This window comes from Pelophylax lessonae (genome assembly GCF_965119305.1).
Source record: "Pelophylax lessonae genome assembly, chromosome: 1".
Classification (NCBI taxonomy): Eukaryota; Metazoa; Chordata; class Amphibia; order Anura; family Ranidae; genus Pelophylax; species Pelophylax lessonae.
In genome coordinates, this window is record NC_138768.1 from 465,212,360 (window position 1) to 465,232,880 (window position 20,521).

The 20,521-nt window shown below is 42.1% G+C and overlaps 1 protein-coding gene across 2 annotated transcripts in view; it reads right to left on the minus strand.

The window, feature by feature from the left end:
• MIER2 (MIER family member 2) overlaps positions 1-20,521 on the minus strand; it is a 130,525-nt gene that overhangs the window by 106,284 nt on the left and 3,720 nt on the right. For both annotated transcript variants that reach the window (XM_082243459.1, XM_082243460.1), the window contains exons 3-5: positions 7,327-7,443; positions 7,159-7,243; positions 2,428-2,468 (exon numbers count right to left, since the gene is read on the minus strand). In XM_082243459.1, coding sequence (XP_082099585.1) covers positions 2,428-2,468; positions 7,159-7,216 — 99 coding nt within the window. In that variant the 5' untranslated portion in view covers positions 7,217-7,243; positions 7,327-7,443. The remainder of the gene's footprint in view (positions 1-2,427; positions 2,469-7,158; positions 7,244-7,326; positions 7,444-20,521) is intronic.

Sequence of the window (20,521 nt, forward strand, 5' to 3'; positions counted from 1 at the left end):
AATGGACGTTCCGGAACGTCCTTCAGAAGGAGAGAGATCGCGCCGCCGCGGGCACGCGCAGCGGCGCGATCTCGATGTGCCTGTGTCCCTCGGACACAGAGCGACATCATTCGGCAGGAGGGCCCTGTGATTTGCCCTCCTGATCACATGACGGCTGTGTCCAATCACAGCCGTCATGTAATGTAAATAGAGCCGTTGTAACGGCTTCGATCTCTTCTCCTCACTGACAGATCCTGTCAGTGAGGAGAAGATCAGAGGATCGGTGCTGCTGCGGGGGTGATCAGTGAGTATTTCTAATTACTCACTGATCACAGGGGGGGTCTGTGCTGGTAATCAGAACATTGATTACCAGTGCAGCCCTGGGGGGGAGGGGTGCCACTAAGCCACCAGGGATGCCCACCCATGACCACCAGGGATGCCCACTATGGCCACCAGGGATGGCAAGCAGGGCTCAGAGAGCCCCCCAGTGCCCTCCCTATCAGTGTTGCCCACCAATGGCATCTATCAGTGCTGCCCACCAGTGCCATTATTGCCATCTATCAGTGCCGCCCACCAGTGCCCAATATTGCCCACCAGTGCTGCCTATCAGTGCCCATCAGTGCCCCCCATCAGTGCCGATCAGTGCCACCCATCAGTGCCGATCATTGCTGCCCAACAAAGCCACTATCAGTGCCCATCAGTGCCGCCAATCAGTGCCCATCAGTGCTGCCTGTCGGTGCCCATCAGCGCTGCCTATCAGTGCCCACCAATGCTGCATATCAGTGCTATCTATCAGTGCCACATATCAGTGCTGCATATCAGTGCTACCTATCAGTGCCACCCCATCAGTGTCTCCTCATCAGTGCCTGTCAGTGCGGCATCATCAGTGCTCATCAGTGCAGGAAAAAACATATCTATTTACAAAATTTTATAACCTAAACAAAAAAACTTTTTTTTTTTTTCAAACTTTTCAGTCTTTTTTTATTTGTGCACCAAAAAAGAAAAAACCTGACGGTGATCAAATACCACCAAAAGAAAGCTCTATTTGTGGGAAAAAAAGACACAAATTTGGTTTAGGTACAATGTTGCATGACCGCGCAATTGTCATTCAAATTGCAACAGCGTTAAAAACTGAAAATTGGTCTGGGAAGGAAGGGGGTTTAAGTGCCCTGTATTGAGGTGGTTAAACAATTTAAAGACCAGTACAAGCGGTTTTGCTATGGCTATTTTAGTTATTTTTATTTATTTAAATTTCATTTTCTTAATACAAACATTTAAAATATACAACCACATCACCATGTGTACATTTCTGTATACAATTGCTATTATCTCCCATCTTCATCCATTCCCTCCCTACCTTGCCAGCAGCCAAAGATACACTCTGCACAGGCTAGCGTCTCTCCAAGCTATTACAGCAGCCTGGCCAGGCTTCTGCAGCAAACCTGTACCTGTATGCGGATTGAGTGACCTGATGCCCCTTGACAGCTGTGGACTATGTGGCTTCCTTTCCCCCAATTCTGTAAAGGCATCTCATTTATTTTTGAAAGTAATTTGTTTTACATACTGCACTATGAGCATTGTGCTGGATTTCACGGTGTTCTCTTACAAATCTCTGGAGCTCCCCTCTGAGGCAACCTGGTGTTATGACTTCATAGTTTAAACATAACGAGATGTTCTTGTATAGTGCACGGTGTAACCGTGATGACATTTTTACATAAGATTTCTTTGTATGCTTTTATATTGTTCCTTTGTATTTGAGGACTTTTCATTTTGTATTATCTTCATATGGCTAACTGCACATACATTTGAACATAGTCCAATCCTTCTTTCCTCATTTTTACATCATTACACTTGGGCTGAGCACCTGGGGTTTTTTTTTGTGTTGGTTTGTTTGCATGCAATGAGAAGTGCTAAGTGTTCTTTGAATTGCGCCCATTCTAAGCAAGCAACCTCCCGTGTTCACTGAACAGCAGGCTAATGCTTGGCACGAAACCTAGAAGTTAGAGGCTGTTGCTGCAGTAATAGTGCCTATTACAGTGATTTCCAGCTCCTGTGGGGATTGATCAGGTATGAAACATGCATACTTATGTTGGTCCAAAATGAACCAGTATGCAAAAAAGGCTGCACTTAAACTTCAGCTTTAAGAGTCACATTTTATAAGGGGGTTAAGTGCTATGGTTTAGGAAGGGAATTGTTAGGTATTATGGGGAGTGTAACTATTAAAGCAAGATTAGAGGCCAGACATGTTTGTGGACACTATTTGTTTTTGACACTCAAAGTTTCATGTCAAGATCTAACCAACAAAGGGTGACTTTTATCTGACTGAATATAACAGATGATAATTTTCTTAAATGCGGTAAACTGTTATCATATCGGCAAACAACTAACAAAAGGTGAAGCCCATTACCATTTCTAAAACTTACACCCCTGAAGAAATTAAGTACTTACCTCAGACCTGATCTCACACTCCACTGTCCAGTCCTCAGGAGCTGTTAACAAATGACCACACGTTAAATTTGACAGAAAAAGTAAGCAAACGTTTCATTAACAAGTTGGTTTTAAATGCAACCTTAAAGTGTTACCAAACCCACAACAGTAAACCAATTTGTATATGCAGTAAATCATGCTTGATATACTCACTGTTGAACCTAAGGGGTTAATCCTGCACATTGTGTAAAGAGTCTGTTTGATCCTGTCTTCTCTGATCCTCCCCTTCTTCCACTGTCCCCAATCTATCTGTTGATAGAACAGAGCCCTAAGAGGCACTCTGCACATGCTCAGTTTAGCCTGTATTGCTAGATAGCTTTTTTTTTTGGGCCAATCAGCACTGTCTAGACAAAGGGTCAGGGGTCCTGCAGCCTCAAAGGATAGTAAGAGGTGAATGAAAACACCTACAAGCTTTAATCAGTGCTCACCTGGATACTTATAGAAGTCACAAGACTGCTATATAACTTCTGATAAGAAAAGGTATTTAGCAGTTTATATTTATTAAAATAATTGCATTTCCATGTTCTGTGTACTCTGGGAGACCAGATATAGATATCGCAGGGTCCTGGGTTTAGTAACATTTTAAATTTCTCAAGATATAATTTTTTCCCCTTGTATACTAACATACAAAACATACAAAATTCAGCTTCAGTTTGGTGTACATTTAAAAGAAAAGGGCAACGTGGGTGGTTATGATTTTAGATTTTACATTTTTTTCCATATATCAAATTAATAATATACTTAATAAAAATCCAAAACATAAAAAAAAGAAAATACACCTACTCTTCAAAACACCCGGTGCCTAAGTGTAATAAAAACCCAAAAAACAATATATACAACAATATGTTCTTCTGACGCCTCCTGAAGATGTCATTGTGGTGAAACATACGCCGGGGCAGGAAAATAGGAAGATAGCCACACTGAACAGGAGCAGGCACCTGGAAGTGGTAAGACACTGAGTACGGACGGTGCTTGCACTGAGAGAAAGTGGAGTTGGCTGGCAATACAATAGAGCGTTTCAGCCCGGGTGCAAGGGCAATGCACTGTAAAATGTGAGCATATTTATTGATGGGTTGTGAGACAGATTAAAGTAATAAAGGGCTTTACACTATCAGAGTTCTCTTTCCTCTATTTTATGAGAATGGTAATCTTGGAGTGGAAAAGCTGCTGCCGTGGATATTTTAATCCCTTGGGGGGGGAAAGTGCATTAAGACCATACTCTTCAGAGGGGTCATGGTCATCTGGTGAGTTCTCAAGTGTGGTGATGCACAGTGGAGGATTAGCAGTACCGAAGAGATAATTTACACACAGAGCACCTTATGAAGTGATACTGTATCACTTATTGTTTTATATACGGACAGTATTGGATAGTACTGTACTTGGATACTTTGCACAAGAATTGTTATGTTGAAGTGCATTAACAAAAATACCAATTTGCATATGGAAGAACATTTGGACACTTTACACAAGCACTGTTAAGGGAGAGTTTAGAATAGGATTCATCAGTTCATAAATGGATTTTTGCAGTTTTAAAAATTTAAAGAGCTTTATGCATATGCACAGGAGCACGTATGTACAGAAGCACTTAATATGAATGTTTTCATTAATAATACTTCACACGGCCATCCTGTAGTATATAATTTATGATAATCGTTCTATGGTATTATCGAGCGCTGTGTATTGAGGCCTAAATAGTTAATAGAACACTTATTGTGTTTTACACAGCAGCTGTCATTATAGAGAGGTGTAGCATGAGTATTATCAGTTTATAGAATTATGTATATGTCGGTGGTGCCACTTGTAAATATTTAAAAGTAGGCTTAACTGGGCCACGGTTAACAACAAACTTACCTGCATCCTCCAAAATAATAGAGAAATAATAAAGAAATTTGACAAAACATGGGACATGTGCGTTCAATACTTGTTTGTTCCTTAGCGAGTGCTTGGTTGACCGTCTTTTTTCTAGTCTTTCCTTTCCTTTTTTTTTTCTCTTCTTTCTTTGGATCTGATCTCCTCTTCACCTTTTTTGGCGACTTAACTACTATTATATTGTTGTTACTACGGTTATATCCTTGACAATGTCCAAAAATCTTTTGATTTGCTTTACTAGGCGTCCTTGATGTTTTCTCATTCTTATTGTACTGGCACCTAAAGGATCTCATGTTACCTCTTATGTGACATTTTTTACTGTTGTATCTTCATTTTTCTTAACCTCCCTGGCGGTCTGATTATGTCAGAATTTTCGATCTAAAAGTGGTACTTTGTTTTGCATGGAAATCTGTTGTTTTATATTTTAGGCCTGTAATTCTTAGGAATATCTCACTTAAATCTGTCCAAACAAGTTTAGTAGACATCCCGTGTATGATAAAGTTTGAAACACGAAATCAAACCAAAAACACTGAAATGTGTACAAACAAGGGGTGCAATATTACTAGTCACTGTAATAATGGTTTAGTAAACATCTGGGGTATAAAAGATTTTGAAACATAGAACTGCACAAAGTTCGATATCACAATCAGGACAATAGAATCTGGTTTCCTTTCTTATTTTTCTTCCACTGTCCTCTCTTCGAGCAACAAACCATCCTTGTAGGTGCTGACTTTTTCTCAGTTGGTGGGATGTAGTCCATTAAGTGATGACCAGTCAGGAGTTCCCGGGTTAACAACGCCAACAGCACCACGTGCAGATCTATTCACAGCCATTGATGGTGTTTGGTGATTCAAAAAGATATGTTCGGCAACTTTCCAAATGAAGTCCGAATGAATCAGAGGCTTGTCACTTTTTTTTTTTTTGAGCAGAATGTAGGCATTCCACAAGCGTAGCTCAAGAAGATGTCTGAAGATCTTTTTATAGTACTTCTTTTGCTGTTTGCTCATTGCTGGGTAGAATGTCATTGCTTGGTCGGCTCTGTCGACACCTCCTATGGTGTTGTAGTCTATTACTACTTGTGGCTTCATGACTTCTTTCCCACCTTTCATGCGTACCATAACAGTGGAGGTATTATGCACTTTACTCATTAGGCACACATCTTTCTTGTCCCGCCATCGCAGTGCCATAATTTTGCCTTTCTGCCAGGCAACCTTTTCTCCTGTCTTGAGCTTCTTTTTGCCAAACATTGGTGGCATGTCACGCCGGTTAGCTCTACGGTTCCATAGGCATCTGTTCTGTTTTGCAGTAGAACCTCATAAAAGTTCAAGAGATGTATGAAAAGTTTTGCACAATAGCCCTTATTTAGCAATGGCTTAATTAGAGAAAGAACAGAAGATGTTGCCATTCCATAATTGCTGTATTTTTGATAAAATTTTGCTCCTTTTCCAGTGTACATCACTGAATTCCAAATGTAGCCAGTTGACGATTCGCATAGCATGTAGGATTTTACACCAAATCGTGCCCTATTTGATGCAACGTATTGCACCCAGCTGAGCCTTCCCTTGTAGGCCATTAGACTTTCATCTATGCTGATGTCTCTTTCTGGCACAAAGCTCCGTTGGAAATTCTGTAGAATCATTTGATATACTTCCCACATTTTCTTTAGTTTTGGTGCAGGATGAGTAGTTTCATCAAATTCTTCATTGTTTTCGAAGAAGTGGAGATATTTCATTATGGAGTGGAAATCTGTACTCTGACATGACCGTGCCAAAGAATGGAGTGGCAAGTAATGTATTGGCTGTCCAATACCACTTCTGCAGGGGCTTTCCCACCACTCCCTGAAGAATTATTAGGTCCAGAAATTTCCAAATGTCATCTTTGGTCACTGGTTCCCACATTCTGCATCTTAAAAACTTCTGATAAATAGTTTCATTGTATAACTTGCCCCAGCTTCCACAAAGCTCCATCAGGGTGAATGGATTCAAACAAACCCCTGCAGTTTCAGGATGGCGAGTGGGAGGAAATAAAGGAACATCTGTTCCCTGATCTCTTCTGCTGTTTATAAAGTTGGAAGTGCTCAGCTCTGAGTGTTTCAAGCTTCACAGTTGTCATTCCCTAGCTTGTGTAGCTGGGGAAACAGCCAATCAAGCATGATCTGAGCTTGATCAGCTGCACTGGGGGGCATGGTAGACATTGTCTTTATAAAGAGTACCTGTCAAATATGATAAATTATGCTAAAATATTGCTCTAGAGGCGAACTGGTTAAACGGTGTCAAGCCACCAGAGCAACAGAAAGTATGCCTCTAGAATTAAAATAAAGTAAAGGGTTCTCCCATGTGGGTGACCAACTTAGAAACTACAAGCCAGTAGTAAAAGAAGAATTCTTAACCCCTTCAAAAACTGGCCTGTCAAAAATCACAAACTCAGAACAAAACAGATAAAACACTTTAACATGGTCTATAGACTGCTAGTGAAGACTTTTGGAGAAGGGGACAAGAAAACTCAGTTCTTGTCCCGATAACTCTACAAAAAATTACCATATATACTAGCCTGACCTGAATAGCAGAGCCCTTTGCTAACATCCAGCCTGAATCAACCAGTAGCTGTTGATAGTAGAAACATCTTCCAATCAGAGCAAAAAAAAATGTAGCAAAAAGAAAACAACCAAGACCACTAAGCAAAAGTGAGCTGGACTTGTATGGGATGGGCTAAAGCCCTTAGGGCACTGGCCTTTAGTTTTCTATGTGCCTAGTGTCCACTTCTCCTGTAGGCAGCAGTAAAACCATAGGTTGGAAAAATTACCCCTCTTTCATATATACTTACAATCTGCTAAACGAGGAGAGAGATCAGCAGACCCTCCAGAAGCCAAAGAAGGAGACATCTGTTCAGTTTCCGCTGATGCTTGTACCTGTGTAACCAAAATATAAGGCAATTGTATCCAATATCTAATTAAAAGCAGTGCATTTTTAAATGTACGTAGGGATTTCTTACCTCAAATAAAGGCTGTGTACTTTCAGATTCACTACTCTCTACATCATTTTCTGGTAAAGGGTCCGATGCTTCATAGCCATAAAATGCTAATAAATCTTGGACTGCCAGCTCCTCTTCCTACTCATCAAACAAGGAAAAAAAATATTAGACACCTGTCGTATAACATCATCAACCCAGGAAAGAGCTGACAGCCTAAAGGTAAACTCCACACAAACCTCCAAATACACAGATGACATAATGAGGGAGCTGTGTTACAGCTTAAAGGATTTGTAGTTCTTTCCATACCGTTTTGAGATTTAAGTGGGGTAAGCACTAAGAAAATCGGGTGAACAATCGTTCCATTTTGTGGTTTCACAGCAAGTAAGAAATAATATATGGAAATTCTCGTACAACAAAGGCTTTTTTTGTGGTTTATTGCTTCTGATTGTGTGCAATCTTTAATTTCTGATTTTTCTAGTCCGAAAATCGAACAAGAACGGAACATATTAAAAGAAAATCGTTAATTCTGGTCCCATACGGGAAAAATTTTGGAGTGTGTCCCTTTGGAAATGTACGCCCAGGTCGAGTCGTCAAAAGTAGTGTACACATGATCAGAAAATTAAACGATCCTTCCTCGGACGAAAACGTTCACCCGGTTTTCTTGTAGTGTGTACGAGTCTTTAGAAAGCGCTGCCACACCACACAGCCTTTTTTTGGCAAGGGAGGAGTCCTGCAGTTGGATAACACTAGGTCATCCCCCATACCCTCTAAAAGAGAAGCAGCAGACTGAGAAGCTTAAAGTGAATGTAAAGTTAATTTTTTTTCTTTTAACCACTTCCATACCGAGTCATGTAAAATGACGTCGGCAAAGTGGTTGTCTAGATCCGGGCCGCCGTCATATGACGTCGGCCCGTTCTAGCTGCTACTGCGCGCCCCCGGCGGCGCGCAGCGGCGCAATCAGGGATGAGGCTCGTCCCTCGGACATAGCCCATCCCTGATCAAGGTAAACAGCCAATAGAAATTGGCTGTTTACCACGTGATCGGCTGTGTCAATCACAGCCGATCACATGAGCGGCTCCAGCACGAGCCGCTCGTTCTCTCTGCAATGCGCGCCCCCGGGGGCGCGCAGAGCAGCGATCGGGGACGAGGCTCGTCCCTCGGACAGAGTCGATCCCCGATCTAGGTAAAGAGCCAATGAAATTGGCTCTTTACCACGTGACCGGCTGTGTCCAATCACAGCCGGTCACAAATGTCAACAGAGAACACGGTAACTAGCTGTCACCGTGTTCTCCTCCTCACACACTGATCCTGTGTGAGGAGGAGATTGTGGTAACAGCTAGTTACCAACTACAGTGCACCCTAAACACACTGATTGCCCCCCCCACCCCCAATAAAGAGCACCTGTCACTAGCCCATCAAAGTACCCGAGTACCTGTCACCAGCCCATCAGGTACTCAGATGACAGGTACTTGGGTACTCTGATGGGCTGGTGACAGGTATTCAGGTACTCTGATGACAGGTACTCAGGTACTCTGATGACGGATACTCTGATGACAGGTACTCGGGTACTCTGATGACAGGTACTCGGGTACTCTGACGGGTACTCGGGTACTCTGATGACAGGTACTCGGGTACTCTGATGACGGGTACTCGGGTACTCTGATGACGGGTACTCGGGTACTCTGATGACGGGTACTCGGGTACTCTGATGACGGGTACTCGGGTACTCTGATGACGGGTACTCGGGTACTCTTATGACAGGTACTCGGGTACTCTTATGACAGGTACTCGGGTACTCTGATGACGGGTACTCTGATGACAGGTACTCGGGTACTTTGAGTACCTGTCAACGGAGTACCCGTCATCAGAGTACCTGAGTACCTGTCACCTACCCATCAGAGTACCCGAGTACCTTCCACCTGCTCATCAGAGTACCTGACGCCTGAAGTACCCAAGTACTTGCCGCCTGCTCATCAGTACCCATCACTACTCATCAGTACTCATCAGTACCTATCACGTATCAGTACTGATCATCAGTACCCATCAGTACAGTATCACTTATCACCTATCAGTCAGTGAGTACTACTCATCAGTACCTATCACCTGCCTGTCACCTGCCCATCAGAGTACCCGAGTACCTGTCACCTGCCTATCGGAGTACCCGAGTACCTGCCACCTGCTCATCAGTACCAGAGTACCTGTCACCTGCCCAACAAAGTACCCGAGTACCTGTCACCCTTCATACAGCCACCATGTCCAAGTCCAAAAAGGTTTATATACGTCCTCCGTTTAAACCTAAATACCGGTGTTATGGCAGCAGATAGCTGCCATAACCCTGGTATTTTTTTAAACGGTGGACGGTTGGCTTTCCGATAAGGGTGGTCCCAGCGGCGGATTCGCCGTGGGATCACCCTTCCGGGATGGCGGAAGAGGCGCCCCCCCCCCTCCCGACGCGTTCCGGTCCTTTTCTCCGCTTACCGGACCCGCCGGCAGCGGGGAAAACGATCCGGTCCCGAATCCTCACAGACAGGATGTCGAGTGAGGGCAAGCTTGCCCTCACTTGACTCTATGGTCTTGGAGGACCGGAGCTACGGAAAATGTTGTTGCCTAGCAACCGGTTTAAAGGTCCTTTTTTTTTTTTTTTTTCATTTTATATTATAATTATTTTTTTTTTTTTTTCTATCTTTTAGTGTACTTGTGAGATCTGAGGACTTTTTGACCCCAGATCTCACAAAAAAGAGGTCCTGTCGTGCCTATTTCTATTACGAGGAATATTTACATTTCTTTTAATAGAAATAAAAATGATCAATTTTTTTTTTTTTTTTAAACGGTGTAAAAATAAAAAATAATAAATAAAATAAATAGTAAAAAAAAAAAAAAATTAAAGCGCCCTGTCCCCGTTAGCTCGCGCGCAGAAGCGAATGCATACAGAAACCCCGCCCATATATGTAAACGGTGTTCAAACCACACATGTGAGGTATCGCCGCGATCGTTAGAGCAAGGGGAATAATTTGAGCCCTAGACCTCCTCTGTAACTCAAAGATGGCAACCTGTAGAAATTTTTAAATTGTGGCCTATGGGGATTTTTAAGTACCAAAGTTTGTCACCATTCCGTGAGCGTGCGCAATTTTGAAACATGACATGTTGGGTATCTATTTACTCGGCGTAACATTATCTTTCACATTATGGAAAAAAATTGGGCTAACTTTACTGGTTTCTTATTTTTTAATTAAAAAAAGTGAATTTTTTCCAAAAAAATTGCGTTTGGAAGACCGCTACGCAAATACGGTGTGATAAAAAATATTGCAATAATCTCCATTTTATTCTCTAGGGTCTCTGCTAAAAAAAAATATATAATGTTCGGGGTTCTAAGCAGTTTTCTAGCAAAACAACTGATTTTAGCTTGTAAACACCAAATGTCAAAAATAGGCCTAGGCAAGTGGCTAGGATGCATGATGATGCTCCTTGGATGTTAGGCCCCTCTATATGGCTAGGCTGCGAAAAAGTCTCACACATGTGGTATTGCTATACTCAGGAGGAGTGGCAGAATGTATTTTGGGGTGTCATTTTTGCTGTGTACATGCTATGTGTTAGGAATATCCTATAAATTGACAACTTTGTGTAAAAAAAAAAAGTTTTAATTTTTTCCCCACATTTTCCAAAAACCTGTGGAAAAAAATTATATGTTCAAACGACCCATAATGCCTCATAGAATATATGTTGGAGTGTTTGCTTTCCAAAATGGGGTCATTTTGTGGACTTTTCCATTGTATTGGTGCTCTAGGGCCTTGAAAAGTGTGATAGGTAGTAAGAAAGTTTTATGTGTATTTATGCTCCTAGAACGCCTGAATGTGCTTCTTGGACGTGGAGTCTCTTTTTGTGGCCAGGCTGTGTAAAAGTCTCACACATGTGGTATCGCCATACTCGGAAGGAGTAGCAGAATGTATTTTTGGGTGTAATTTTTGCTGTGTACATGCTATGTGTTAGAAATAGCTTATAAATTGACAACTTTGTGGGAAAAAAAAGAAAAAAAAAACTTTTTTCTTCATTTTCCCAAGAATTGTGGGAAAAAAATTACAACTTCAAAAAACTCACCATGCCTCTTACTAAATACCTTGGACTGTCTACTTTACAAAAAGGGGTCATTTGGTCGGTATTTGTACTGTCCTGACATTTCAGGGCCTCAAGAAAGGAGATAGGCAGTCAGTACATCTGGTGTGATCAATTTTCAGTAATTGGTACCATAGCTTCTAGACTCAATAACTTTCACACAGACTAAATAATATACACTAATTTGGGTTAATTTTACCAGAGACATGTAGCAGTATACATTTTGGCCCAAATGTATGAAGAAAAATTTATTTTTTGCAAAATTTCATAATTGAAACTAAAAAAAAGTGTTTTTTTTTCAAAATTTTTGCTCTTTTTTTGCATATATCACGAAAAAAAAAAACCCCAGTTGTGATCAAATACCACCAAAAGAAAGCTCTATTTGTGTGAAAAAAATGATAAAAATTTTGTTTGGTTACAGTGTAGCATGACTGAGCAATTGTCATTCAAAGTGTGAGAGTGCTGAAAGCTGAAAATTGGTCTGGGCAGGAAGGGTGTCTAACTGCTCTGTATGGAAGCGGTTAAATAACAAACATGACATACTCAGGTAAGTATTTTAGGGGCAGGGGAGAGCGGACAATAAATGTTTTTTCTACCTTAGTGCAGGGATAAAAAGATAAACCTTTAGCCTTTTCACACAGCTTTTGCCATCTTTCAGCATGCTTCTAGCGCTGCAGCACAATTGATTAGCTCAGTATGCTGCTTCTTTCCCACCCAGTCTAAACTCTACTGTACAGCGACTACAAGACGCTGATACCAAGTCACATTTGGGGTCCTTGCACTGCTTTTAACCACTTTCTGACCGCCCCACACAGATTTACTGTGGCAGGGCGGTTCGGCTGCGCATAATCACGTAGATCTATGTGATTATGTGCACGTGGTTTTGGCTAAATCACCGATCTCTCTCTGCCTCTGTTCAATCCATCCCCCCCTTTAACTAGTTAGTAAGCACATCTAGGGGACACATTTAACCCCTTGATCACCCCCAGTGTTAACCCCTTCCCTGTCAGTGTCATTTATAGAGTAACAGTGCAGATTATTTAGCACTGATCACTGTAATAATGTCACTGGTCCCCAAAAAGTGACACCCAATGTCAGATTTGTCCGCCGCAATGTCGCAGTCCCCAAAAAAAAAAAAAAAACTGCCATTACTAATTTAAAAAGTTCAGAAACATACCCTGTAGTTTGTAAATGCTTTAACTTTTGCGCAAACCAATTACGCGCTTTTTGAGATTTTTTTTACCAAAAATATGTAGCAGAATACAAATTGGCCTAAACTGATAAAAGAATTAGATTTTTTTTATTTTTTTTATTGTGAATGTTTTATAGCAGAAAGTAGAAAATATTATTTTTTCAAAATTGATGCTCTTTTTTTGTTTACAGTGCAAAAACTAAAAACCGCAGAGGTGATCAAATACCACCAAAATAAGGCTATCTGTGGGAAAAATACGTGGACAAATAGGCCACCTGATACTTTTGACACTTTTTTGGGGCATGGAAGTGGTTCACATCAGAAGCGATGAAAAAGGTTAAAGGTGTTCCCTGGAAGTTCTTACTAACTGTGGGGGGGGGGGGGGGGTGCTCTGATTGCGAAAGACAGATATTGACGTTCCTGGTTAGCAGAAACACAAGATCTCGGTCTTCCTCCCTGTCAGAATGATGATCTACCTTGTTTACATAGGCAGACCGCTGTTCTGTGTCTCTTGGGAATGATTGCGGGTGGCCGGTGGACATAGGGTCCGCCGGACCCACTGATTGGCTCCCCTTTTAGCCAATCAGTGCGCCCATGTCCCTGCACAAAACGAGATACAGGTATGTGATTTCGCACAGGGGAGCCGACTTGCCGCAGTAAGAGCATGTTAGGAGGTCGGCAAGTGGTTAAAGGCAAGGATGCCTGAAGTTGCTGTATTGTATTTTGATTCATCTATAAATTATGCTTACTGTGCTGTAACCCCTCTATATTTTATATACATACAATGCATTCATAAAGTATTCAGACAGCTTTCACCATTTTTAATTTTATGTTGCAGCCTGATACTTCAGTTGTTTAAATGTATTTATTTTTTTCATTGATCTACACTCAGTACCCAATGACAAAGTGAAATCAGAATTTTAAAAATGTCTGAATTTATTAAAAAGAAAAAAACTGAAATATCACATGTACTTAAGCATTCAGACCCTTTACTCAGCACTTTGGCAGCAATTACAGCCTCAAGTCTTTTTGGGTATGACGCGAAAAGCTTTGCACACCTGGATTGGGGGATTTTCTGCAAATCCTCCCTCAGGTTGGATGGGGACAGTCGGTGTACAGCCATTTTCAGGACTCTCCAGAGATATTCAATAGGGTTCATGTTTGGGCTCTGGCTGGACCACTCTATGACATTCACAGAGTTGTCCCTAAGCCACTCCTGTGTTGTCTTGTCTGTGTGATTAGGATCATTGCCATGTTGAAAGATGAACCTTTGGTCCAGTCTGAGATCCTGAGCACTGTAGAACAAGTATTCATTGAGGATAGTTCTGTACTTTGCTCCATATAGATTTCTCTCAAACCTGACCAGTCTTCCGGACCAGTCCCTGTTGCTGAAAAACACCCCCAGAGCATAAGGCCCACCACTATGCTTCACTGTTGGGATAGTATTGGGCAGATGATGAGCAGTGCCTGCTTTCCTCCAGACATAACATTCAGGACTGACGCCAAAAAGTTCAACCTTGGATTCATCAGACCAGCGAATCTTGTTCCGAGTGTCTTTCAGGTGCTTTTTTTGCAAACTCCAAGCGGGCTTTCATGTGTTTTGCACTGAGAAAGGGCCTCTGTCTTGCCACTCTGCCATAAAGTCCAGATCGGTGGAGGGCTGCAGTGATGGCTGTCATCCTTGAACTTTGTTCCATCTCAACACAGGATCTCTGGTGCTTAGACTGACCATTAGTTTATTGGTCACATCTCTTACTAATGCCCTTCTACCGAATTGCTCAGTTTGGCCAGGCAAGCAGCTCTTGGAAGAGTCCTGGTATTGCCAAACTTCTTCCATTTAAGAATTATGGAGGCCACTGTGCTCTTGTAAACCATCAGCACAACAGAAGTTTTTTTGCAGCCTTCTACAGATCTTTGCCTAGCAATAATCCTGTCTCTGTGCTCTGCAGGCAGTTCCTTTGACCTCAAGGCTTTTACTCTGATATTGTATGCATTGTCAGCTGTGATGCCTGTTATAGAGAGGTGTGTGCCTTTCCACATCATGTTCAATCAATTTACGTAATTTACCACAGGTAGACTCCAATCAAGGTGTAGAAACCTCTCTGCAACAATCAAGAGAAATGGAAGGCAACTGAGCTTAATTTCAAATGTTGTTGCAAAGAGTCTGAATACTTATGCCAATGTGATATTTCAGTTTTTTCTTTTTCATACATTTGCAAACTTTTCTAAAAATCAGTTTTAACTTTGTCATTATGGGGTACTGAGTGTTAATTGAGAAAAATAAAATTAATTTAAACAACTTTAGAATCGGGCTGCAACAAAAGAAAATGCAAAAACAGTAAAAGGGTGGTCAATATGTGTATGTAAGAATGTGAGTTAGGGACTTTAGACTGTAAGCTCCTCGAGGGCAGGGACTGATGTGCCTGTACAAAATACACTATATTACCAAAAGTATTGGGACGTCTGCCTTTACACGCACATGAACTTTAATGGCATCCCAGGTCTTAGTCTGTAGGGTTCAATATTGAGTTGGCCCACCCTTTCTAACTAGAACTGCTTCAACTCTTCTGGGAAGGCTGTCCACAAGGTTTAGTAGTGTGTCTATGGGAATGTTTGACCATTCTTCCAGAATCCATTTGTGAGGTCAGGCACTGATGTTGGAGAGAAGGCTCGCAGTCTGCGCACTAATTCATCCAAAAGGTGTTCTATCGGGTTGAGGTCAGGACTCTGAGTTTGAAGTGGAGGAACTTGACTGGCCTGCACACTCATCCATGTCTTTATGGACCTTGCTTTGTACACTGGTCCAAATCATTTAGTGTAGGGGGGGATTATGGTGTTGGGTTTTTTTTTCAGGGGTTGGGCTTGTCCCCTTAGTTCCAGTGAAGAGAACTCTTAAGGTGTCAACATACCAATATATTTTGGACAATTTCATGCTCCCAACTTTGTGGGCACAGTTTGGGGATGGTCCCTTCCTGTTCCAACATGACTGTGCACCAGTGCACAAAAGCAAGGTCCATGAAAAAAAAGATAAGTGAGTTTGGTTTGGAGGAACTTGACTGTCCTGCACAGAATCCTGACCACAACCCGACAGAACACCTTTGGGATGAATTAGAGTGCAGACTGCAAGCCAGGCCTTCTCGTCCACATAAGTGCCTGACCTTACAAATGTGCTTCTGGAAGAATGGTCAAACATTCCCATAGATACACTCCTAAACCTTGTGGACAGCCTTCCCAGAAGAGTTGACGCTGTTCTAGCTAAAAGGGTGGGCCAACTCAATATTGAACCCTACAGACTAATGCCCCGTACACATGTTCCGATAATCGTGCGATAAAACTCGATTTCAACCTGATCGCGCGATAATCTGAACGTTAGTACACAGCTTTCGACAGCCAATCACGACAGTTGGTCCAACAAAATTCAAAGGGACAAACAGGAAAACTTCTGTCGTACGATAGCCCCGCGAATGACAATCGTTTCATCAGTACACTATGCGTTCCCTAAAAATCGATCGACAAAGACCGCACATGATCAGAAACACTAAATAGCACGGAAAAAGCCTGGCTGCCATTGTTTTTGTTTTGCAACATCTGATACGTAGCTAAGCAACCAGGAAGCTTTTCCCGAATCGTACAACAAAAACCATACGGTTTGTACGCATTGTTGAATTCGATGTTAGTATCATGCAACAAAATGCGAACGATAAGTCGTCCGATTATGTGAACGTGTGTACGGGGCTTAAGACTGGGATGCCATTAAAGTTCATGTGCGTGTAAAGGCAGGTGTCCCAATACTTGTGGTAAGATAGTGCATGTGTAAAGTGCTATATAAATTGACAGCACTTTACAAGTACCTGTAATATATATATATATATATATATATATATATATATATATATAAATAAATAAATAAATAAATGTAGAGCTGCCTTACATTGTGAGCATTAGATCTGCCTGGAATTCAGCTTTAGAGGTAGAAATCCACCCTAACACTAAAACCCCTGAATCTATAGCCTGCCACAATCTAACATTAACCTATTTAGCCCTGTAAAGAAAAAAAATCAGTATACATACCTTTTTTTAACCACTTGCCGCCCGCCCACCGTCAAATGACGGCGGGACGGTGCAGCCATTGTTCTGGGCGGACGTCATATGACGTCCGCCCATTCAAGCAGGGCAGGCGCGCGATCGTGTGCGCGCCGCCCTGCACTGCCGGTGTCGGCATGTCCCCGGGACACAACCCATCACCGGCAGGGGGGAAACAGCCAATGGGCGAGGCTGTTTCCCACGTGATCGGCTGTGTTCCAATGACACAGCCGATCACAATAGAGGAGCCCGGAAGAAGGCCGCGCATGCGCGATCGGGAGCGCGCAGCGCGGTCATGTCGTGGCTCTGTGTTCCCCAGGAACACAGCTAGTCACCGGCAGTAGTAAACAGTCACTGACAGTGACTGTTTACTATGTGATCGGCTGTGAATCCATTCACAGCCGATCACAAAATGTAAACACAGAGCAGTAACTCACTGTTACTAGCTCTTCTCCCCTCACACAGTTTCCATAGAAACATAGAATGTGTCGGCAGATAAGAACCATTTGGCCCATCTAGTCTGCCCAATATATCTGAATCGTATGAATAGTCCCTGGCCCTATCTTATATGAAGGATAGCCTTATGCCTATCCCATGCATGCTTAAACTCCTTCACTGTATTTGCAGCTACCACTTCTGCAGGAAGGTTATTCCATGCATCCACTACTCTCTCAGTAAAGTAATACTTCCTCATATTACTTTTAAACCTTTGCCCCTCTAATTTAAAACTGTGTCCTCTTGTGGTAGTTTTTCTTCTTTTAAATATGCTCTCCTCCTTTACCGAGTTGATTCCCTTTATGTATTTAAAAGTTTCTATCATATCCCCTCTGTCTCTTCTTTCTTCCAAGCTATACATGTTAAGGTCCTTTAACCTTTCCTGGTAAGTTTTTTCCTGCAATCCATGTACTAGTTTAGTAGCTCTTCTCTGAACTCTCTCTAGAGTATCTATATCCTTCTGGAGATATGGCCTCCAGTACTGCGCACAATACTCCAAGTGAGGTCTCACCAGTGTTCTGTACAGCGGCATAAGCACTTCTCTCTTTCTATTGCTTATACCTCTCCCTATACATCCAAGCATTCTGCTGGCATTTCGTGCTGCTCTATTACATTGTCCTCCCACCTTTAAGTCTTCTGAAATAATTACTCCTAAATCCCTTTCCTCGGATACTGAGGTCAGGACTGTGTCAAATATTCTATATTCTGCCCTTGGGTTTTTACGCCCCAGGTGCATTATCTTGCACTTATCCACATTAAATTTCAGTTGCCAGAGTTCTGACCATTCTTCTAGTTTTCCTAAATCCTTTTCCATTTGGCGTTTCCCTCCAGGAACATCAACCCTGTTACATATCTTTGTGTCATCAGCAAAAAGACAAACCTTACCATCGAGGCCTTTTGCAATATCACTTATGAAGATATTAAACAAAATTGGTCCCAATACAGATCCCTGAGGTACCCCACTGGTAACATGACCTTGTTCTGAATGTTCTCCATTGACTACAACCCTCTGTTGTCTGTCACTCAGCCACTGCCTAATCCACTCAACAATATGGGAGTCCATGATCAATGACTACAGTTTATTGATAAGTCTTCTATGTGGGACAGTGTCAAAAGCCTTACTAAAATCTAGATATGCAATGTCTACTGCACCTCCACCGTCTATTATTTTAGTCACCCAGTCAAAAAAATCTATAAGATTTGTTTGACATGATCTCCCTGAAGTAAACCCATGTTGTTTTTCATCTTGCAATCCATGGGATTTAAGATGTTCCACAATTCTATCCTTTAATAGGGTTTCCATTAATTTGCCTACTATCGATGTCAAACTCACTGGTCTATAGTTGCTCGATTCCTCCCTACTACTTTTCTTGTGAATGGGCACGACATTTGCCAATTTCCAGTCTTCCGGGACGACTCCTGTTACTAATGATTGGTTAAATAAATCTGTTAATGGTTTTGCCAGCTCACCACTAAGCTCTTTTAATAATTTTGGGTGTATCTCATTAGGACCCTGTGACTTCACTTTAGACAGCAATCTTAGAACGTCTTCCTCTGTAAAGACACATGCATCAAACGATTCATTAGTCATCCTTTCAAGTGGAGGTCCTTCTCCTTTTTCTTCTGTAAAAACTGAACAGAAGTATTCATTAAGGCAGTCGGCTAGCCCTTTATTCTCTTCTACATACCTTCCGTCCTTTGTTTTTAATTTAGTTATTCCTTGTTTTAATTTCCTTTTTTTATTTATATATCTGAAGAATGTCTTATCCCCCTTTTTCATAGACTGAGCTAGTTTTTCTTCTGCCTGCGCTTTAGAAGTTCTTATAACTTGCTTGGCCTCTTTCTGCCTAATCTTGTAGATTTCCTTATCTTCATTGCTCTGGGTTTTTTTATAATTACAAAATGCTAGCTTTTTATTTTTTAATGATTTGGGCCACTTCTGCTGAGTACCACAGTGGTCTCTTCCCTTTTTTGCTTTTACTGACAAGTCTAATGCAATTTTCTGTTGCCTTCAATAATGCACCTTTTAAGTAGTCCCATTTCTCCTGGACTCCATGTAATCCGTTCCAGTCTGATAAGGACTCATTTATGACTAATTTCATTTTTGAAAAGTCTGTTTTTCTAAAATCTAAAACTTTTGTTTTTGTGTGGTGTGACTCTTTCACAGTTCTTATATTAAACCACACTGACTGGTGATCACTAGATCCCAAGGTTTCGCCTACAATGACATCATATACCGAATCCCTATTTGTGAATACCAAATCCAAAATGGCCTCCCTCAGGGTTGGCTCCTCAACCACTTGTTGCAGAGACAACCCCAGTAGGGAATTTAGAATATCTGTACTCCTGGTAGAACTTGCTATTTTGGTTTTCCAGTTTATCACCTGGCTGTCACCCCATCAGTGATCGTCATCTGTCACCTCATCAATCATTGTCATCTGTCACCCCATCAATCATCGTCACCTGTCACCCCATCAATCATCGTCACCTGTCACCCCATCAGTCATCGTTACCTGTCACCCCATCAGTCATTGTCATCTGTCACCCCATCAGTCATCGTCACCTGTCACCCCATCAGTCATCGGTCACCCCATCACTCGTCATCTGTCAACCCATCAGTCATCGTCATCTGTCACCCCATCAGTGACCGTCACCTGCCACCTATCAGTCACCTGCCACCCATCAGTGATCATCCGCAGTCAGCTAATAGTAGCGGAACGGAGATGGACTCGGACTATTCCTGAACACTTTCCTTTATACAATGTATTTTGGGGTGCAATTTTTACTATATACATGCAACAACTTACTGACCGCCTAACGACTATATACGTCGGCCATTAAAAGCTAAATACTGGGGTTATGGCAGCAGGTAGCTGCCATAACCCTAGTATTTTTTTAAACGGCGAGCGGTCGGCTTTCAGACAAGGGTGGTCCCAGTGGCGTATTCGCCGCGGATTTACCCTTACGGTGCAGGGGAAGAGGTGCCCCCCCCCCCCTCCCGCCGCGTCCCGGACGTTTTCCCAGCTTACCGGACCCGCCGGCAGCGGGGAAAACTATCCGGTCCCGGATCCTCAGAGACAGGAAGTCGAGTGAGGGCAAGATGGCCCTCACTCGACTCTATGGTCTTGGAGGACCGGAGCTAAGTCAAAAGTCGTTGCCTAGCAACCGGTTTAAAGGGCCGCTTTTTTTTTTTTTTTAACAATTTTTTTTTTTTTTTTCCTTTTTTAGTGTAGTTGTGAGGTCTTTTTGACCCCAGATCTCACAATAAAGAGGACCTGTCATGCCTATTTCTATTACAAGGGATAGACCTCCTCTGTAACTCTAAGCTGGTAACCT